The sequence below is a fragment of the Hakea prostrata genome, chromosome 5 (genome assembly GCF_041222555.1).
Source record: "Hakea prostrata isolate BN-2017 chromosome 5, UWA_Hpros_2, whole genome shotgun sequence".
Classification (NCBI taxonomy): domain Eukaryota; kingdom Viridiplantae; phylum Streptophyta; class Magnoliopsida; order Proteales; family Proteaceae; genus Hakea; species Hakea prostrata.
Window position 1 is genome coordinate 46,952,948 of NC_142604.1, and position 23,342 is coordinate 46,976,289.

The 23,342-nt window shown below is 36.3% G+C and overlaps 2 protein-coding genes across 2 annotated transcripts; both read left to right on the forward strand.

Annotated features, from left to right (window-relative positions):
* The first annotated feature begins 2,224 nt into the window (after positions 1-2,224).
* On the forward strand, positions 2,225-3,328 carry LOC149016180 (uncharacterized). Its single transcript, XM_089156693.1, is given in 1 exon segment — positions 2,225-3,328. A coding segment is annotated over 1 exon segment (1,104 nt).
* A 4,529-nt stretch (positions 3,329-7,857) lies between these two features.
* LOC149016181 (MADS-box protein SVP-like) lies at positions 7,858-21,761 on the forward strand. The gene is made up of 9 exons (XM_089157299.1): positions 7,858-8,118; positions 8,243-8,456; positions 14,841-14,919; positions 19,145-19,206; positions 19,403-19,502; positions 19,602-19,643; positions 20,899-20,940; positions 21,038-21,189; positions 21,305-21,761. The coding sequence occupies exons 2-9, from the start codon at positions 8,275-8,277 to the stop codon at positions 21,315-21,317; spliced, it is 672 nt and encodes a 223-aa protein (XP_089013425.1). The 5' UTR covers positions 7,858-8,118; positions 8,243-8,274; the 3' UTR covers positions 21,318-21,761.
* The last annotated feature ends 1,581 nt before the right edge of the window (positions 21,762-23,342 follow it).

The window sequence follows — 23,342 nt, forward strand, 5'->3', positions numbered from 1 at the left end:
GTGGGCATCAAGATGAAATATCCATCATGCAGGCATTCATGACCTTTTCACTTTATGTGGGATATCCCATCGACTTAGCATACATCATATAGCGTGCCATGATTCATAGGGTTCAACATCCCGAGGTTTCCAACCTTGGGTACGGGCGTCTCTTGACCCGTATTTTTAGGCACTTTGGGGTGGATTTTACTAACACCGAGGAGTTGAGGAAAAATATGGGGGAAATTGGGAGAAGGCTTCTCTCATAGATGGGTATTCAGGGTGGGCCCCACTCTCTGATCTTGCTCGCCGAGGGCATGGGAGATAGGCCTTAGGAGCAACGCCTCATGGAGGAGGGTGAGTCTTCCCGTTGTAGGAGGGCTCCACCGGCGCCTATTTCTAACCCAGCTTAGTGGGCTTCTCTCTTGGCCCAACCGGGAAGGCTAGAACAAAATCAAAACTACATAGGCCAACAGTTTACTGAGATTCACACCCAGCAGCAGGAAGTAGTTCGCTGAGTGAGGGAAGTCCAACACCAACTTATGTACTTGGATAATGTCCTGTGTCAGTACATGCCGCAACCTCCACCTCCACTAGAATGCTAGATATCTTGGACCTACATCGTTCTATTGTTTGACTTCCCTAGGTTACTTCACTCAGTTCCATTATGTTTCGGACTTATGTTTGTATTATTATTCTGCATGTTTGCATGTCCACGATTGCACTTAACATTTGGGTTGTAATATTTTAGAACTTAAGTATTTTATTAGTTATGCAATTTATCATTTCATATACTTAATTGTGCTTTATGTTTTGTTTAATTATTAGCATCCGTGTGATTTTGCATTTCATATAGTTATTGTATCTTATTTCAATTAGATTCATTATGCAACTGTGATGAATTTTTTAAATTCATATCAAGCTTATTATTCACCTCTATTTTATAGAGTCATTTATGGATCGATGACTCAAGATGCCCCTGGTATATCACATAGGAGTTAGGGTTTGTATGAACCAAGGCTCTGATACCACCTTCTGATACCCCCCCCCCCCCATTTTAAAAAAAAAATGTTAATGCCTGTAATATCTCCTTGTTTTTCTCTTTTTTCTTGTAAAATACCAATATTTGCCCCCCCCCCCAATATTTGAAACAAATTTAAACATTAAGATGAATGATTTATTTGTCATTCTAATTTTCTATCTAAGGGTTATATTTAACATCTAAGTTTTAAGGAGGAAACTATTAACTCCCAATTGGAAAAACTAAAATTCTCCCTAAAATTTATTCGTATTTATTCTATTTTCTTCCTATTCATTATCTCATCTTCTCTGATGCACGACTAAAGAAAAACTTTCTTTGTCACACAACTTTTCTTCTGGATCTTCTCCACACGATTACAACCAGGTATTTTTATTTATCTCTCTCTTTTTCGGTTTATTTTCTTCCTTTATCCCTTGATTTCTTTTCTTTGATGCTTTTACTTTTTTATATTTTATTTTACCGTTGAATACTTGAATACACGCTTAATGCTTTCTATTTCTTTTTTTTTTCTTCTTAATGTTGTATATGTATTGCATAAAAGTTTATTACTGTTTTTTTTTATTAAATTAATTATTTTTATTTATGGTTGATTTGAATTTATTAAGTTTATTATGTATTAAATAATATTATGCCATTATTGTAAAATAAAATTACAATTTTACGAATAAATTAATTATATACACTTATTAGTAATTGTGGTTAATTTTGGAAAACAAAGAAATTCTTAGAAAAACTTGAGAGGCGTATAGGAGAGGAAACTAAAAGAATCCAAAGAGATTTGAATTTTTTTTTTTTAATAGTAGATCAATGAATCTTTTTTATGTTTACTTATTTCATGGTTGATTACAAGTTTAGAAGAAGGTTTTTGTTCAACTTTTCAAATTTAACGATTAATCAAATCAAATGGATGTAGGAGAACAAACTACTTCTACGGCTTCCTTGGGAGTGAATCAAGTGGTGCAGTCGTCAAAAGTAGAAGAATTTGTTTAACCATGGGAAAGAAGTCTACCATTGATTCTTTCTTCAAAAGAAAAGGCGTTGAGAATGACATGGTTGATGCATCATTGCCTACCTCTATTCTTGAGACCTCAACTCGTGAAAAACGTTCTAAACAGTCTCCAATACCTTAGAGCGAGCAAAATAATTATTTTGAGTGTGATCCAGGGTTGAAAAAACAAATTTGGGATTATCCAGTTGATCAACATGATGAAATTAGGCGTCGTTACCTTAAAGCTAACCATATCAGCTTATTCTCAAGAATATCCAAAATCTGGGCCATCAAGTCATCCTCGACTTTTTCAATCTTCGTGGTTTAAGGTTCATCCTTTTTTGTTAGAGTATTCTCCTTTAAAAGATGCATTATTTTGTTTGCCATGTTTTCTTTTCAATAAGCCTGGAGCGAATTCTGCACAGGGTACATTCGATATTGATGGATTTAAAAATTGGAAGAAAGTGGGTGGAAAAGAGTGTGTTTTAATAAATCATGTGGGAAGAGAAATCAACTCATGCTACGAAGTTGCTCAAAAAGATTGTGCAAACTTAATGAAGCAAGATCAACATATTGATTTGATGCTTGGAAAGTATGCATCTCAAGAAATTGAAAACAATCAATTACGTTTGAAAGCCACAATTGATGTGATCAGATTACTTATGTCTCAAGGTTGTGCTCTTAGAGGTCATGATGAGAGCAAATATTTGTCCAATAGGGAAAATTTTATTGAATTCTTAAAGTTGATAGCTTCATACAATGATAAAGTTGAAGCAGTTGTGTTGGATAATGCTCTTCAAAATGCATCGTACACATCACCTAGGATACAAAAAGAGAATTTACATATTATAGCAAATAAAGTGAAGAAGGAAATTTGCAAAGAGATTGGTGATGCAAAGTTTTGCTTAATTGTGGATGAATCTCGTGATGAATCTAAAAGTGAGCAGATGGCTATCGTTTTAAGGTTTGTTGACAAAGCGGGATTTTTACAAGAGTGTTTTTTTTTTTATCTTGTTCATGTTTCAAATACAAAGGCCTTGACTTTGAAGACCGCTATCTTTTCTACTCTTTCTCATTATGGGTTTAGCATTCACAATATTATAGGTCAAGGATATGATGGAGCAAGTAACATACAAGGTGAGTAGAATGGGTTATAAGCCATAGTAGTTACCGATTGTCCACATTCCTATTATATCCACTGTTTTGCTCATCCTTTGCAATTGGCATTCGTTGCAACTTCTAGAAGTGTTGACCCAATTGAGAAATTTTTCTCCAAATTGGTGACAATTATCAATCTTGATAGTGCCTCCAGTAAGTGAAATGATGAGTTAAAAGTTGCTCATGCTTCTGAAACTGCATACTTGACATTGATGAACTTGAAACTAGAAGCAGGCTAAATCATATTGGAACTTTGCAACGGCTTGGAGATGCTTGTCGGGGTTCTCATTTGAGATCTATTTCAAGTTTGATAAGTATGTATGGTGCTACATGTGAGGTCTTGATCGCCATGAGTAATAATGGGACTACTTCATCATAGAGAGTTGAAGCAGAATCGGCATACGATATATTGGCCTCCTTTGATTTTGTGATGATTCTGCATCTAATGCTAAAAATTATGAACATCACTTATTTGCTTTGTCAAGCTTTACAGCGGAAGTCTGAAGACTTTTTAAATGCTATTCAACTTGTGTCCACTACAAAAAAGCTTATTCAATAAATAAGAGTTGTTGGATGGGATGAGCTTTTGACTAAAGTGATATCTTTTTGTAAAAAGCGTAATATTAATGTCCCAACACGAGTGTTCAGTTTGTTGAAAGGAAGGGTCGAGCTCGCCAGCGACAAGATGATTTTACAGTTGAACAACATAATATATCAAATTTTGTTGTGCTCCAATTGATAGCCAGTTGAATAAGCTAAATAGTAGATTCAACGAGCATGTTAAAGAGTTGCTTACTCATAGTTCTTCTTTGAATCCTAGAAGCGGATGCGAGAATTTTAGAATTGATGATTTTTGCAAACTTGTGGCTAAATATTATCCCCAAGATTTTACTGAGCATGAGAGAGATCACTTGAAAGTACAACTACGACACTATGAGATTGATGTAGTCAAATGTCCACATTATCCGAACATGTCAACCATTAGTAGTTTGTGTCAGTGGTTGGTGAGGTCAACAAAATTTAACTTCTACCCACTTATTTATTGGTTAATCAAACTATTTATTACTCTTCCCATTTCTACTGCAACTTTAGAACGAGCATTTTCTGTCATGAAGATCATTAAGACTGATTTGCGTAACAGGATGGAGGATGATTTTGTCACAGATTCTATGATGTTATATATTGAAAGAGAAATTGCAGAGAAAATCAGTACAGAATCAATTATTGAGGATTTTTGCGACCTCAAAGATCGTCGAGTTTCATTATGAGACACTTGTTTTGTGGCTTTTCACTTATTATTGTATTTTTAAGAATTTAATATAGATTTTGAAGTATTATCAGTACGCTTTCCTTTCTGAATATTAGTACTAAAAAAATTATTGTTCCCCCCCCCCTGCGATATTGAATCCTGGGTCCACCCCTGCTTCTTTCACACCCCACCCAGCCAGATCCGATCATACCCCAATACCTGTGGGGGTGATACACTACAAGACCTAGGTTCACTGACAATTTCATACAACACCTGATATAACATAATTAAAAGGACAAGAATAATCAAGTTCAAGTATTAAAATAAAAAATCCAAAATATTGATGACAATCATCCAACGACTAAAGTAGAAGTTAACTAAAGTTAATCAAATGAACATCAGAGTTGAAGAGATAGTAAATCGTTTGCAGTGGAATACTTTTAAGGATCATTCTAATGGAAGATGACACCATAAGAACAATCTTGACATGAGCATGATGCGTCGTGTGCATTGATATCTTCCCCGATCATGCCCTTGTGGTAATCCCACGACAATGGATCATCCGTGGGAGCGAAGTCATCATAACCTAAAGAAGAGTCTAAAAATATACACAAATAAAGGAGTGAGTTCATAGAACTCAGTGAGGTTAACTAACATCCATGTCATGCATTCATCCATCATTTCCACATCATAAGCATAAGATAAGCATGTGATTAACAACATAATTAAAATGAAGTATGATTATGATATGATGTTCCTAACTCTATCATGTAGTTTCTATGGAAGACACGCTTTAAGTATAAATACCAATCTCATTTGGGCGGTCTCAGTCACTCTCCCTCAACAAGAGACGTCTACTGGGTTCTTCGCGGTTGTTGAGTAAAGTCCTGTCAAACCGTGGTCGGGGTATATGTCACCAGTCTCTCACATCACCATTTGGTATGAGATTTGGCGCGTGTAAATGATAAGCCTAAGCCCAGTGCAAGGTCATACGATCTTGCACTACATATGGTCCAGATATCTCCTTTAATGCCTAGTGCCCTTTTGGTTTGATACCTCCCCACCTATAAATGGAATCATCAACGAGAGGCATCTGTTAGACCCCATTCCTTAACCCAATGGTTGTCCACATATAATAGACATGATGCTCTCTATGTCCTCTTACGGATTGGTTACTGGTCTTGAGTGCCCAGAAGCCCTTATTTATTATATGCAACTCTACCTCTCTAAGATGATAGTGGGCCTATTCGACATCCAGGACCCAGCCACTAGCATCACGGTTAACCAGTTTCAATACCCCTACCGGAAGAGTAGTAGTACTCATAGGGATTTTCTAGCCCAACACTTCTAGACACCTATCATTTATGCAATTTAAATCTAAATACCATCACATGAGGTCACTAGGGTAATGGGCAAATCCACAACCCCAGTTGATAAAATCACCTTAGAAGAATAATTGCATTCAACATCATTCATCACATACATATCGTATACATATCATTAATATAAAGTTTCAAATAAAGGGAAATACCCAACATCAAACTTACATTCCGTTCGTGCAAAGTCACACACAGGCATATTATAATAGATAACAATTTAGAGCAATTTATATCACTAATAGGATCCAAAATAATATCACTTAATAATACACAACATGGTTAGTCATTCATCACCTTTCAATTCAGTTTCTTTCTTAATTTCACAGTTTCGGCTCACCCGAGTCAGCGATTAAACTCACAAAAATTCCTAATCACACAAGAAGATTAATATACACAAATTAGAAATCAAGTGGGTTTCAAAAGAGTTCCCAAAATCACTCAACAAAACCCAATCTGACAATTTAATTCAAACCCACTGTTCTAAACCTAGTTTCGGCGAAAATTCAATATTTTGCTACCAATTCAAAGTCGAATCGAAAAAAAAAAAAACTCGGGAATGTCTAATTGGAAGCAATAGGGTCCTAAGGGTACCTTCAATTTGATCTAATTTATCCTAGATCAAAAAGCCCTAAATTTGGCTCTCCGAATTGCCCACGAGCGCCTCAGAGAGTCCAAACGCGAAACCGTTCACAACGATTCGCACAAACCACTAATAAACTAATGAGAAACATAAAGATAACTAAAAACAAGCATTCAAAAGACCAACATGCATCAACTACCCCAAATCTATCATTTATTGTGAAGAACACTTAAAAAACCAAGCTAAAAAAAGAGGGTTTGATGATTCTTACATTTTCTAACGAATCCGCAATTATTCGGGTGCCGACACGCTTCCGAATGGTTAGAAACCTTAATTTCCCTTGGTTTCTCCTCCTCCTTTAGTCTCAGCCTCGTGCTAGCAATATAAAATGCGAGTATGAGAGAAAGAGGGCAAGAAATAGGATTTTAAACAGTAAAAACCTGATTCTGCCCCGAACTGGGCAGGGGGCCGTTGACCGGCCGTTCAACCGGCCCAATCATCCGTCCCTGGTTGAGGGGAAAACAAGGTCCAAATTAGGAGATTTTTGGCTTGATAGAAAGGTCTTTCAAAAATCTACGCGTGAGTGAAATTACTTCGTCATTTGGATTTTCCATCATCGTTTTACGGATGTGCCAATATCGCCTTTTAAAATCTTCATAACTAAACTTCTTTCTCCTCTTAAATTCTAGAAAAGGTGTCTAGTAATCATTAGAGTCATCCACTTGCATTGGGTCTACCCCCGAACCTCCCCCAAAATTGACAGAGATTCTTCGAGGTGATTTTCAAACTAGTTAATCTTTTTTTTTTTTTCTTTTTCCTATTGTTTTTTTTTTGTCTTTTGACCTGTTTATGTAAAAAAAAAAAAATCTTAAGGATACTTTAGTCCTTTTACGTTTGAAATTCGAATATACTTAACGGTATTAGTCTATTTGGGACCTACATATAATATCTGTATTAGGAAACCAATATTAATTTATAGTCTACTAAAACGAACTGCATTAAAAAAAAAAACTTTATTTAATATAATGAATGTTATCTGAGTATTCTAAATTTCTAACCTTTTTTGTGCCATGTTTACCAAAAAAAAAAAAACTTTTTTGTGCCACGTCATCTATCCGGTATCAGCCAGTAGGCAGCATTGATATGGGTGTCGGAACCCGAGGTGAGCACTTTCAGCAAATTGAGAATCTTCGTCCAATCCCGTTGGGCTTTTTCTCATCGACGGTACACATACACAGTAATTTATCGTATCAAGATAATTTTAGTTTATCAATTTCTCGGACGGGAATTTGAAGGTAAATATATGCGATAATCCATAATAATGACAAGCATGCACCTGTTAGTACGGGAAGCGTTTTATCCACAAAAAATACTAAAAATAGAAAACCCATATATTCTATTTCTAGTTTTTTACTCCCTGAATTTTCCACACGAATGTGAAAGACATCAAAGAAAGGAAAGAAGTCAGTGAATCTTCTTTGGCTATAAAAAGTATTTTTGTTTTCTCGCAGAAGTCCCTCTTCAGTTCTACAGTTAGAAAAGGAATCACGAACACCAGACACCCCCCTCCCAGTCTCTCACTTTCTTTCTCCTATACTCCATTTTGGTTGGTGGTTTTTTCTATTATTGGGGAAACCACCGGAGGAATTCAATCTCTCCTTTGTTGGTGCTGGATTTCCATTGGTGGTTATTTCTGGGCTTCTCTCTTCTGGATCATTTTCTCTTTGGGTTCACAAAAATAGGGTTTGTGCAAGATTCTACTCTTTACTTAGGAAAAATGCCACTATTTTCACCTGAATCCATCGTTTTTCTCTTACGTGTCATGGCATGATCTTGTTTGGTTGAGGCATGCTTTCATTCTGTGCAGATAGAGGTGTGTGATTTGGTGAAGAATCAAGAATGGCTAGAGAAAAAATTCAGATAAAGAAAATCGGTAACATTACTGCAAGACAGGTTACTTTCTCAAAGAGGAGAAAGGGGCTTTTTAAGAAAGCTGCTGAGCTCTCCATTCTTTGCGATGCTGAGGTCGCTCTGATCGTTTTCTCCTCAACTGGAAAGCTCTTCCAGTATGCCAGCTCAAGGTTCTCTCTCTCTCTCTGGCTCTCTCTCTTAGATCGTAGATAAAATGGATGTCTTTGTATGTTATTTTATGCCAACGTAAAAGGCTAGATGGAGCTTCTTAGTTCTGAAGAAGCTTGAAGTTTTTCTTGCCATGGTTCCTGCATCCAAAGGTTTTGTAAGTTCAGGTGATCAGTTTGTCTGGAGGAGAAACTAGGAGCACCGAAACCTAGGCTGCATCTGTTGGTTCAGAAATAGAAATCTCCAGTCACAAGCCCAACACTTGTGGTAGAGTGTCTTTGAAGACATAATCGTACAAACCCTAGGAGGCTTCTTTCCCTAGATAGCTGTTTTGACTGATATCATAGTGACTCAGAACCTTATTGACGACCGTACTGCGTTTATATCTGATTTTGTTTTTTCACATGAAATAAGGGATTCACGGTTACCCTAAGAAGAAGTATCTGCTTATTTTAAAACTCTTAATAACAAGTATTTCCAAAAAAAATGGGGTTGTCAAGATTTTCCAAAAATATCATCTCTGGAACTTTTTGTAGATTCAAGAAACTGAGTTGGGAAGTGTTTAGGGATACGCCTATACAGTAGTCCTGGTGTATTCAATACATACTCTATTCAGTTAGTTATAGCTGAGCATTCTGTATACACTATATGTTCTGCCTTAACAGTGAATACATCACATGAGATTTACCACTTCTACGGGAAGAACATAGGGTCTTACATGAGTTGGGACTTGTGAGGGAGGGAAATTTCGTGTTATTTACGAGTACAAGAAAATTTTGGTGAAGCTGAGATAAGGAAATCTCCATGGTTCCCTTCTCTGGCTGTGTACGCTTAGTATTATCACTGCTTCTCCACCAGCTTTCGTGCGTTTGTTGATGGAGATTGATTGTTACCTTCTATCGGTTGATCTTTGCAAAAGGTGCAAAAGGATTGATTTACATCTCTGTAGAAGGAGAGTGGAAATGATGTTACTCCTTAGGTATAGTAGGGAGCTTATTGGCAATTTGGTTTCATGTTGAGAAGCACAGCAAGAGAATGTAAGTGGTTCAGTTACATGGGTGTTAGAAATGTTCAAATTTTTTGCCTTTACAGGTGTACTGAGTTTTTAGTACGAGAAGTTATTTTGAGACCAGGATATTAAATAGAGGGTGGATCTCATAATTCTATAGAATTAAATGCGTGGTTGTTTGTATGATATGTAGATGGCTCATGGCTGCCTATTTTTCGTATGCTTAATTCCCCAGGAAGGCAAGAGCCAAATGTGTTTCTAGAAGCTGCAATGCTAATGTCTTTTTTCTTTCAGAGCTGCTATAGGTGTGTTTACCTCATAATAGTTTGGTTGGGGGTAACTCTGGCATTATTACCATGGCATCAAAACATTGGTCTTGTGGTTCCTTTGGCAGCTTCAATGTTTTGCGCAAATCTCCTATTCTCTCCCTGTTTGTAGGATTAGATTTGAATCTGTCAAACCTAATCCCATTGAGTCATATTCGTCTATAATGGTATTGAATGTAAGATTATTCTTAGTTGTTGCGATCTATTTCTTGTAGTCATTGATGCAGAGTATAATAATGTTGAAATATCATATTAATCCAAGGCATTGCTTTATCCCATGGAGTGCCTTGGCTTGGTTGGAATAGTATGCTTGAAGTACTAGCTGTCTTATAACCCAGTAGCTTCTTATGGAGGAGAGCAAAGTTGGACAAAAAAGGAATACCTTTATGCAATTGAATGGAAAATCATGCATTATTATAAGGAACAAATTCAGTTCTGTACTATTTGGCGGAATCAGCTGCAATGAGTCAGCTGTCTACTCAAATTTAGTCTTTAATTACCTTTGGGGATTGTTCAAGAGTTGGAAAAAGATGCAAATATTGTGCCATCCTCAAATCAGATTCTCTGTGTAAGTGGTAAAAATTTGAGCCAATGGGCGTTCTAAAATAATAAATGTAGCTCTATTGTACACTGGTTTTCTATTTTATTTTGCACAACTGATCTTTTTACCTCTGAAAAAAGGGAATATGAAGGCAACACAGTAGACAAGATAGTTTCATATATTATGGGATCAAATTTGGCTTAGGTGGATCTCATCTTGGATGACTAGATATTATGGCTGGCTTTAAAGATGATTGTAGGGCTGGTCCAAGGATGAATATATTCTGCCCTAGTCGAGTCCAACTGTGAGTTGGCTGTCAAGATGGCCTTCTATGCTTTTATGTATTTGGTGAGGAAGGAAAATGTATATGTCACTATTTCTTTGCATTCTTTCAGCAAAATCCAGACTTCCATGAACAACCTTGATCATGGTCAATTCTCATTAGGCATTTGACTTAGATTGTGACAAGATTTGGCACATTGTATCCTCTCAGGGTCATCACTTTAGCTTCCTGAAATCGTTTATATTTATTGTTGATAAATTGATAATACATGAGACTATAATGAATTGAGAAGACATGAATGAGCTCAAAGAACTTTGTAATTTTTCGTTATAATATAATTGAAATACATACACAGAGATTTGTTCAGTCTCAAATTTGAAAAATAAATAGAAAACTAAAACGATATGAAACGAAAATACTACCAATTAACAAATCCATACTAAACCAAAACAATAATTAAAAGGAATTATGCCATGTGGGCAACCATCTGCCACGTAATACCCCCCTCTCAAGTTGGAACATGAAGGTTAGAATGCCCAAACTTGGAAATCAATGACATGCTGAAAAAGATAATAGAGATTCTGCTAGATCTAATAGTAAGAATGGTGAGGGCACATTGTTGCTTCTCTTGAAGGAATAAATGATAAACATGATTGACATCTTTTCGGAGCCTGAAAAGCGACAGGTGTGATTGAACAACACTTGCATGTGACTCAACAAAGACAGCTACACTAATGAAGGTAATGAAAGACTTCGATTTTGCAAAGGTGATGGAACACTCGAGGATAAGTCGCTTTGCCACTAAGGTTGAATCCAAGGGAACTATGAAGATAGCGAAAGAAGATAAGAGCTTAAACTCATCCGAAATAGAAACTGATTAAACTTAGATGCCGTGAATGCCAACAAATTGATCAACATGACAAACAAAAAAGATTGCGAGTGAAGAAAGAATTATCAAACTACCAACGATCCTCCACAAGAAGACAACTTGACTGAAAAGTGATCTAGCATTGACTTTGTTGTTGAAAACATTACAGAAAAAGGGATTGCTTGGACACCTATGATTGCTAAAGTAAAGACTTTCCCTTATCTCCCCTTTTCTATGAACAACACTGCCACCACCTAAAACTAATGTTGGATGGTAAAGGATCTAGATTGTATGATTGCAGTTAGCCTAATACCTTGATAAATTGAAAATACATGAGACTAATATTGAATTGAGAAGACATGACTATTACTTGGTGATTTTCTTGAAAAAGCCCTATGTGATTCAAAACTCCTTTTAATTAGTGTTTTGGTTTGGTATGGTTTCCTATAATTAACAATATTTTAATTTACTATTGTTTCTTATTTCAATTTATCTTTCCATTGGTTGACATCAAGACAATCTCTATTTTGTGTGTGTGTGTGCATATATCATTGAGTACATTGAGCTTAGTCATGTCTTTTCAGTTCTTTATAGTGTCATGTATTCTCAATTTATCATGGTATTAGCCTTACAAGCAATCCTGCAATCACTTCCACTAGTGTTCAGCGTTAGTTTCTAGCAACGGCCATTGAAGGTCTTTGTTCAATTATAGGTGTTGTCATTGTCACTGCACCAGATTCTATTAGTCTATGTATCTTGAAGGTTACTATTCTATGCAGCAGGCTATTATCTTGGTCGATTCTGGCATTCGGATATTTCTATGTTTCTAATATGGGAGAAAAAGGAAAAAAAGCCTGAAGGAGACAGGAGAATGGGGGGGGGGGGGGGCAAAGGAGCCACAACTGCTACTTTTGAGGCGGTCGACTCCTATGGATGATCGCCGCAATTTTTATCTTCTTTTGATTTTATCCTTTTTTTCTTTTAAATTCTTTTGGTCTCTTAAGAAAAAGGGGAAGTCTTTACTTTATCAATCAAAAGCGTCCAAGAAATCTCATTTGTTGTTATGTTCTTCAACAGCAAAGTCACCGCCACATCACTTTTCGATCAGGTTGTCTTCCTGTGAAGGATCATTTGTATTTTCTCAATCCTCTTTTTGCTCACAATTTTCTCTAATTGTTTTGTTGATTGATGGTGTAGTTGTCATTGTTCAATCATAGGTGTTGTTCAATCACACTTATCGTCTTCAAATTTTCAGGAGATGTCAATCATGTGTATCATTTATTTCTTTAGGAGGAACAATAGCGTGTCCCCATCATTGCTATTGTTAGATCTAGTAGACATCTTCAAAAAATTTGTACTTGTCATTTGTGACTTTCATGCTCCAACTTGAGGGGGTGTATTACATGGTGGTTTTATTGGAAGAACCCAACGTGATTCAATATTCCTTTCAATTAGTATTTTGGTTTGATTGAGTATTGTTTTCTTACTCTATTTATCCTTCTCGTATTTGAGATTTAGTCAATATTTGTGTATGTACTATATATATATTCTCAGTTGTATATTAATGAAAATCACAGAGTTCATTGAGCTTAGTCATGCCTTGTCAATTCATCATACCGTCACGTATTCTCATTTTACCAATAATTTATTAAACCAAACTACTAATAATTGAAGGAAACCATACTCAACCATAACATTAATTTAAAGGAATCATGAATCTCAATACTAGATCTTTCTCTTGAGGGCAATCTTGCCCAAGAGAAAAGAGAGATCTTGTATCTTTTTTCCTAGGCCAACTTGAGTGGACTTAGGGATCCATCTTGTGGGGTTTTAAGGATCAGGTTGGGCAAGTTGGTATTTAGCTTATTTAGGCCTTCTAAACACATTGGTGGCCTTAGATTTGCAAGAAAACAACCATAAGTGAGTTCTAACTCGACTCTAAGTTTGAAACTGAAATGTTGTATGAATGAACATGCAACGCTATAAAACATGAAATATATAACCCATTTAAACATATAAATGAAAAGCAAGTGATAAGATACATCAAATAACTTAATACCAACAGAATACCATTCATACAAGTACAATGGACATCACATTCTTGATTCTTGTGAATACAATAATACAACCATCATAAGTTCAAGTTGATTTGAGCTGCTAAGTGCAACCAAATTATTCAACTTGCCATTTGCATTCTCCTAAGGTGCAATCATAGGGAGCTTGCTTTGAATAAGCAAATCTTTCTAGCATGAGCGTTGTTATAAACCATAAGTTCATAGTAGAAGTGTTGGGTATAGCTCATGCTTCCTACCCAAAAAAAAAAAAAGGGTATAGCTCATGCTTCACATTCTGTTTGCCACGACTTTCCCCCTGACATACTCGGGGGTCTTGCACCGGCCAGGGTGTAACGGGCAGCACCCCCAGGCTAGGGTCCTAAGATAACTTTGGGCCTTGGGAATTCATTTTCAGTGAGGGCTTGGGCCCATGAATAGCTGTTGTGGCTTAGGAAATTGTTAGTGAGAGGAGGCGATATTCGGGCAAAACATGAACTTGGGAAGCGGTCGGTGAAAGGGGTGGTGAGAGAAGGCGAGATAGGTCGAGATCTCGACCTTGGCTCGCACGAGTTTTGGGACTTAAATAGGGTGGTTGGACCAAGATCTTGGGTTAAATCGAGATCTCAACTCATCCTAGATCTTGGTCAAGATTGGGTATTTCATGAGAGTCTCGTCTCAAGCCTTCAAAAATGCAAGATCTTGTGAGATTCATGCCTTGCCTAGAATCATATGGGGCTCTTCCAGGAAGATCACAATGTAATAGTTGTGGCGTAGATCCATCCTCTTCTTGTTCTCCTATGGTTTTCTAATATTTATAATTGTTTTGGTTGATACATCAATTGCAATTTTGTAGAAGTTAATTATTATTTGATTTGTTGGTTATAGCAATTCCAACAAACAATCATGGAGTGTTTCTTGTGTTATAACTTTAGAAAGTATGTATGCAACTATCAGGTCGTTGTCTGGGTTCCATTTTCTCTTTGTTCCATATGTTAAGGATTCATTATGACAAAAGCATTTTCTGCTGTTTTGTTGGTGAATTTTTTTTTTGAGAAGTGATGCAGATTGAAATATAGGAATCTATGTAGCATTGGTTGTACTCTGGTATTAGCAGTCAAGTTTCTGATATTTAAGTTGCTGAATGGAATTAATTCACAATTCACCGAGCCGGTTTCATGCTGGGCTGAATTTTCATCCTGAACTAAAGTTGTAAAATGTTTATTGTTGAATTCAACTATTTCATGGCTACACAATTTTCTGTCTTCAGTGTTAGAACTAACTTTTTTCATTGTGTTCTTTTGACAGTGTCGACAAGATAGTTGAGAGGCATAACCTGCATTCTAAGAATCTCAACAAAATGAACGAACCTTCCCTTGAACTGCATGTAAGTGTACCCGAAATTTTAAATTTTTGAACCGTTTGGTGTCGTTGTGTAGTAAAATTAGAAGAGTGAAATAGGGTATACGCTTTGGTATTAGTTCAGATATGTATTTGGATATAAATGGAAATAAGCTTTGTTCATAATCTTTGTCTCGGCATCTTAACACTATATTTGCCACACATGCATATCCACACGTAAAACTTAGCTAGAGACCGTTTGTTTGCAAATGGTAAAAGGAAATGAAGTAGGGAAGAGTGGCATTTTTCCCCCATCTACTTAGATCCTAGAAAGAGAGAATTTTCTGGCAAGTCATATACCAAAAGCAGAAGCAAAGGATAACCTTACCCAATAAACAAAATCACATTCCCGAAATAAATGGAGCAATGTTTCCTCTGTGCATAAACAAAGAATACCTCTGGAAGGTAAAGTAACTCCAACCAAAAACTGATTGATGGGTTTGAAGACTTTCAAGTCAGCCATGGAGAATCAGGCTACTCATAAATTTCTCCTTTATTTAGAGCTTCCCATGCTGATTTCACTATAAAAACACCTGTAAGGATAGGGTGACCAGACAAAAGTACCTCTACGAGCAAATTCTGGAGAGCAATAGTCTGGAGTACTGTAGAATGAAAATTCTAACCAAGGGAAGATAGGTTGTGGAATGTGTCATTGAGTTGTGGAAATTAAAAAAAAAGGCCAAACCCGATACCAAAGGCTTCCTCCGCACAAGCAGAGTTGTGGAAATTATATGTCAGAATATTGATTAAGCAAATAGAGATTGCGGCAATTAATTTACTAGCAGAGCTTTCAAGCAATCACTTGCATTACCTCTTCTCTTGAACCTTTAACAAAATGATATTGGAAAAATGGTGAGGCTGAGTTGTATCCGTTGATACTGTCCTCTATATGATGTAATTGCAGAAATTGGGAATTGACCTCTAAGAAAAAATAGCCACGGGCTCCCCTAGTAGTTGTGGAGTCAGCTACTAGACCCCTTTGAGTACTGCAGGGCTATGCGCAGCCTACCATGAAAACAGTATTTTCAACATTCTATACAAAGCAGAGATCATGTTAAATAACATGCAACACATGCATATAGATGAGACGAAGGGCAATTCATCTCAAGTAAGACTTGTTAATCTCAAGAGGTTTAATTAGCCTTTAGAGAACTTGGTTCATCTTAAGAGAGGTTAATTAATCACAGGGCAAATCCATCCAAGAAGACCTAATATTAGAGTGAAATGACCAAAGAGACACTTGATTTAAAGAATGCATGTTGGGATACTTGATCTTTCATTCAAGAGTTGTTTGTGTAATGCCCCAATCTCTATGTAAAGGAGGGAATTATTACTTATCTAGAATCGACTTTACTTAGGGAGTGAACAAAAACCCTTGAGGGTTTTTTATTAGTTAGGTAGATTTCTTAAATCATTCAATAAAGCATGCTGATTTGCAGTGGAATTTAATCATCTCCCATAAAATAAAATAACATTTCCATGATAAGCGATAAATCTCAGAAGTCCCAAAGTATACTTAATCTTACAAGAAGTACAATTAATGAAAATTCTCAAATAAATCACTCTATACTAAAATGTAATAGACATGGTGTTGTTCCTCCTCCATGTAACCATTGTCTCGGAGGTTAGTTTCGAGAGGAAACTTAGCGAGTACAAACATATAATAAATCAACAAGTTTTTCAAATAAAATACTCTTTTATGCAAAATAATGTAAAGCATATATGTCACAACATGATCGTGACAATCTCTCTTAGATCATCTTAGATCAACAACAACAAAAACAACAACAACAATAAGCCTTGTCCCAACTAAATGGGGTCGGCTACATGGATTATTGCTCTCCAATCAGTTCTGTTCGAGGCCATGCTAGATATAAGGCCTAAGCTATATATATCCTTTCTCCGTTCCAGAACCCCATCATCCACCTCTTCCAAAACACTAATGCTTACCAAGTATCTCAAAATTTAGTGGATGATTCCAAAGGATGGGTTCTTAATCACCCTTATTTTAAGCATCCATGAGGTATTGAACCTTGACCTCCTTTAATCAAAGTGAAGGTTAACTGTCTAGTTATCATCAACTTATGAATATAAATTGATAAATTAATTCTAATAAGTATATTAATCCCACATTAGTTTACTCCTTAAGCATGGTGATGTCCCTCAATCTAAGCTCACCCCTTCTTGCCTATGAGAACAAACCAAGTATCACTTTATAGAACTCCTCTTAGATTGCAAATCATTAGACCAACTATAATTGTGTTCAATGTTCCAAAGTCTTCTCACAAGTGGCCCTAGCCACTGATAAACAAAATAACCTTGTACAGAAAACCCTGTTGATGGTGACCATATCATTATAGAGCAATTGTGCGTTGTGTTCCACTCGTATAATACCGTCTCAAACTGTGTCATAAATGGTTTCTACTGTGGTACAACATGGTAATGGTTCTATTCGTGCTACCCCTTTTTTTACCTTAAATGTACCAAAATCATGCTGTCCATTTTTACCTTACTATATCGTGGTAGTGTGTTAACTATTTGTAAATGTAGATACAAAAATGGTATGGTAGGTTATTGGTTTTTGGTAATTGCTTTATATACTGAACTGATACTGTACTGATATTGTATCGCTTGACATCCTTTACCACCACTCTTGCCCTTCATTTTCTCTTCCCCCTAAAATGCACAACTGCCCTTTCATTTGGTGTGAAAATAGCTTGCTTTTCTTCAAGGTTCTAGTGCCACAAATTTTTTTGATATTTAGTCAGGGAATATTTTAGATTTTCTATATTCCTGGAGGATCCACACATAGAAACAAACACTTATCAACAAGTTAGGAATCATCATACCTACTCTGCCATGGGAAGATTGATTTTGTTTATGACCAATAAGAAATTGAGGTCTCTCCCAAGAAAATTTCTTTGCTAAGTATAGAGAGCATGGGAGAGGCAAGGTTACCCGAAATCTTATCTGACCTTGTTCAACTAAATTAAGATTCTTGATGGAGTCTGATGCATCCAACCTCTCAGTGTTTTTGAAAAGCCAAAATGATAAGAGGTCAGACAGTAAAAGTATCATAGACCTTTTAGACATCCAACTTAATAGTGGTAGCCACCTTCTCGAGTTGTCGTATGTATGAGATTTGCCAACTTTGAAGTAAGAAATGTTCTGGCCTTTCTAAAGGCTCCTCTTGATACCAATTTCTGAAGCTTGATCACCGGTTATTTTGCCAACACTTAAAAGGGTCTTATATATAAAATTTCCTATGCAAATTGATCTAAATTTGTTCAAGTGTTTTGTCTTCCATTTTGTGCATCAAGATGGTGAAACAGTTATTAACTCGTCTTGTGAGAGACCCTGATGAGAAGGAACTTGATGGTCTCATAGAAATCCTCAGATGCATTCTCCCAACAATGTTTGAAGAAAGGCCCTAGGAAACTATCAGGTCTAGGACAAACCTATTAGCATCCAAGTCCCATAATGCATTTTTTTTCATTTGAAAGGCTGGCTTTAGGAATACATAGGGCGTATCGAAGGCTTTGGCACAAGTAGAGTTCGGGGGAATTTTTCTATTTAATCTTACTCCGGAAATGTTTGCCGAGAACTACTTTAATGCCTTGACCTCAAGCTACAACTTGATCAACTGACCATTGTATAGTGACGAGAATAGGCTTTACAAAAAATCTCTTAGAAAAACAATATAGGAGATGACCTGGGGATGATAAAAGGTTCACTGAGCCGTTTCTTTCTGATGATCTAGTAGTTTCATGATTGTCTAATACTTTCACATAAAAAATGTTTTTGCATCTGCCTAAAGAACAAAAACCTGATCATTTGTGCTCTCTCTTTCAACTTTTTCCTACCAAAGGTGCTTAAGGATAAGTATGTGTATATAACCTAGCTAAACACTAAATTACACTGACACTTTACTTTCCATGCAACAAAATTCTGTGTGCTAACCAGCCTCCTCTAATGTACTGCTTTGCCGTCGCAAATTGGTTTGCCTGAAGAATCTATTCATTATATGGTGGCTCTTAAACGCTCTCCCCCCCCCCCCCCTCTCTCTCTCTCTCTCTCTCTCTCTCTCTCTTAGACTGTCAATATGAAATCATATGTGCAAACTGTTATCTTTTTCTCCTCTTGTAGCTTGCTTCAATTTAGCCTGTTGTTTAACATTAATATCTGACTGGAATACCTTTCTGTCTCTTTAGCTAGAGAACAGCGACTATGCTAGGTTGAGCAAGGAACTTACTGACAAGACCCATCAACTAAGGTAATGAGTTATTATTAATTGATAAGGAAACAGACACCCAAAAGAAATTAGAAAAGAAAAGGATTCCTATATGCATACAGGGATGTTGAAGATGAATATCTCTACTTGGAAGATATGCATATAGGAATGCTGCTACCCAGAGAAAGGATTTCTGTAAGCTTATATCTTTAACGTTGAAACATGATGTGCATGTCAGGAGAATGAGGGGAGAAGATCTGCAGTGTTTAGGCATAGATGAATTGCTGCAGCTAGAGAAATCCCTTGAAACTGGACTGCGTCGTGTATTAGATCGAAAGGTTGGTGTTCATTTCGTATACGAAGACTATAGTATAATCATAATTGACTCTAATTTGAATTTAATGGACTTACATATTGAATTCAACATGGGTTTCTAGAGTGACAAGATTATGGAGGAGATCAGCACTCTCCAGAGAAAGGTCAGGGATCAAACTTCACAATTTTATTTATTTTCTGCATAGTCTACCAGTTTCTCTTCTGCATTTGTACGTGTTGCATTCACATTAATTGCTTTTGTGAAAATCCAGAAGAATTTCTTACACTATATGATAGGGTTTGATCATCTGTCCGGCAAAATGGCTTGAATAATGAAATAGGGTTTACTTAAGGTGAAGTAGCCAGAAATATGTAATCGAAAATAGAAAGCTGTTGTTTAAGGAGTGGAATCAATTTTGAGGAATGTCTATTGTCTCAAAAGAACTTCACTGCTAGCCATGGAATGATGAAGCTTCTATCCTTCCATTTATGAAGTGATTTTGATTACAGTTTCGATACATAGCCTTCTTTACTTTATCAGCCTGAACATATTTTAAGGAGAAGCTATGCCCTATATGAATAGATTTAATTGAGGTGAAGTGAGTTGAAATGAATATGGGGTTTCCGTATTTCTTCTCTTGAATCTTCCATACTCGATGATAACATTTCATTGATATGGTGAACTGATGATGTAAAAAAAAATTAATCATGCTGAATGGATCTTTGTCAGAAGTCATGGAGTGGAAAGAAGTTGTAGGCTTTAGTGCAGAGTTGGCTAATTTCACTTTAAAATGCCCAGTTCCTTCTTTTATGTTTACTTTCTTTTGTGCTTTCAACATGATAAAGGATACAATGTTTCATATTCGTAGAGGTTTTCTCAGGCAAAGTTGGTTTGCAGATCCTTTTGGCATAATATGCATTGAACAATTTTAAGAAACTTTAACAATATAATTAATCAATTACATTATAGGGTAATATGAGGTAATGTGCTACTGCTAATTTTTTCCCCATTCAATTCCGATATGACCTGATCCATGTAGCTGTCGATTTATTATGAACCCGGAATAATCATGGTGAAATCAAGACAACTCCGTGCAGTTGTTGAGTAATCGACCGGACGCTCCATCGCACATTGCCTTCTGTTCTATCCATATGACCGTCGGATGAGTTATGTGTGGATTGTTTTTATTGTAACTGTCGGCAAGGCTGAAATGAAATCAGTTCGTTTAGAAATGGTTGAAATGGAATCAATCTGTTTGCAAATGGCATAGGTCCTCTCTATCAACGGTTGCAATTAAACTTAGTCCATGCATCGTCCATCCAACGCTCGGATAGATAGGATGGAAACAATAAAGGCTTGGGTACCCATTGTTACTTATATTCTTCTCATATTTTGTGTTTGTTGTTAATAAAATGCAGGGATCACAATTGGAGGAAGAGAATGAGCGACTGAGACAACTGGTGAGAGATTCAGGACTACAATCCAATCCTTTCATCTTTTCCATTTATTTTCTCTGCACACTTCGACGGTTGAAGTTAAAAACTCTTTTGATCACAGGTGAACATGTCTATAGTCCAATCTACGGTGCCCCATGAATCTGAAAACATAGTTTATGAAGAAGGCCAATCTTCAGAGTCTGTTACTAATATCGGTAGCTGTGTTGGTCCACCCCAAGATTATGATAGTTCTGATACATCTTTGAAACTGGGGTAAGTCTCTTCGTTTAATCTCACTAATCATGAATCTGAAGTTTATTTTCTCGTAGTTATTTTAAAACCACACCCTACCTTTCTTTTTCTCTCTTTGGTGTTTTAATGCATGCAGGTTAGGAATTTGAAGGACGATCCTTGTGGAAATTCTCTGTTTCCTTGAACTCATGCAACTGTGTTTTTTCCCTCCTTTGAAAAGAGTGAAAACAAGCTCTACAACGGCAGGAATATTGCTTTAACTGCGCGTGTAACAGCAAATTGTTCTTCCCTTCAAGAAATTTCTTGCCTCCCCTTTTCTAGAAAGTGCGAGCTCTACACGTCTCTTGCTTTTGATATATTGTTGCAAATGATAAGAGCGGCTAGAGCGACCTGAAGAGCCTTTTGTCGACCATGGAGAAAACAAGCAATATGTTCTTTGTAAGTCACCATTATTAGGGACTAGAGTTGATATGTAATGTCTAGAGTCATATAGGATTTTTCCTTATGGTATGGCGACTCTTTTGATGGAGCTACTCTATTATTATATAAACACAAGCCTGATCTCATCTCTGCCCGGGGTTTGTTATTATTCACCCCCCTCTCTCAGTGTCAATCTGGAAATAACATGCAGTTATAGGGATATAGTTTCATAATTCAATATACAGAAATAAGGACTGTATAATAAAGTATGAGATATACACAATAGATAAGGTGTCAGGATAAAATTCTATGTAGTATTATGATAAGATAATCAACTCTAAGCTTACTTGGATCAGATTCCCACATGGGACTGTGTTGTAATTTGAGAAATGGAGTTTATTTGGTGTAGTATCATATATATTTACCCAGACGATTATTATATTAAATATAAAATGGTACAAGTGTGTCATAATATTATCGTACCATATCTACTCATTCATAACAGTTTTGATAATACAATATCAGTATGGTATGGTTCATACCATTATCTTACCATTTATCGATGGTCTAAGCATGTTATACCCATACCCATATCATACCATATTTATTTGTAATGGTATGGTATGGTACAATTTAAGCAACATAGTTTCGATTTTAGTAAATGATACATTGGAATTCCCACCTTTAAATTTGAGGGCTTCGTTTCTCCATCCCAAGCATTCCGCCCTCGCTCTACTAGTCCACTCCTTCTCCCTGTGTCAAGATCCTCTCCAACCAGCCTGCCCATGCCTCACGCTAATGTGTCAGACCTTATGTGAGTGTCGGAGATGAGTGGAGGCAGGTTGGGTGGAGAGGATCTTGATCCTTTCTCCCACCATCCCCATTAGAAACCCTTTTTTGGTCCTTACCTTGCTAAGCGTAAGAATGAATTTAACTGTCCATTTTTGAGGGCTAAAATGTGGCAATATTGTTGGGCTTTCCTTTAGCTCAATCTTGATAAATTCTCTTCATGGCGTGTAGTTCGAATATTAAAGAAATTGCTCTTTAATTGAAGCAGAGAGGTCGAAAGCAAGTGAGGATTCTAATAAATACGTTCAGTAGTGATCAAGATGGGTCGCCCTTAAAAATTCCTCTAACACAAGTTTTCAATTTCATGTTTAATTTGTAAATAATCATGTATATTTTTTATGAAAAAATAAAGAATTTGTTGTACCGTTGAAAGATGTACATGCTCAATATATATGGTTCAAGCTTATTTATTGATTAATTCATTTTTTTTTTTGGTAGAATGGATAGCCTAGTAAAGACCTAAAAGTACGGAAATAATAACCTCATGAAGTTAAGGGGTGACTCAGTTGGTCAAAAACCAATGCCTTTTTGCAAATCTTACCTTATATTTAAATTAGCTTTACAACTTCAAATTATGTGGGTCTCGCAAGTAAAAAAATAATAAAATATTTATTTTACAAAAACACCCTCACCCTCACCCTGTTCCCATGTAATTCGTGGATCCGGACTCCATAAAAGAAGAGCCTAGATAACATATTTTGTTAAGGTCAAACGCAAGGGAACAAAAATCATTTTTATGACATTATGAAACTAATTATTTAAAATTCATATATACTTTTTTTATATAATAGAAAATTCATACTTTGAAATAATACCCAACTCCGGATAGAGGTAGCTTGTTTTGATATTAGACATATGTCATGAATTCAATCATATACGTTGAAAAATTTTAGTATCTATATGGG

Coding starts and splice junctions, on each gene's coding strand:
- LOC149016181 (XM_089157299.1), top strand. CDS start 8,275: ATGGCTAGAGAAAAAATTCAGATAAAGAAAATCGGTAACATTACTGCA. Junction 19,207..19,402: donor GACAAGACCCATCAACTAAG/GTAATGAGTTAT, acceptor TGTGCATGTCAG/GAGAATGAGGGGAGAAGATC. Junction 19,503..19,601: donor GTCGTGTATTAGATCGAAAG/GTTGGTGTTCAT, acceptor ATGGGTTTCTAG/AGTGACAAGATTATGGAGGA.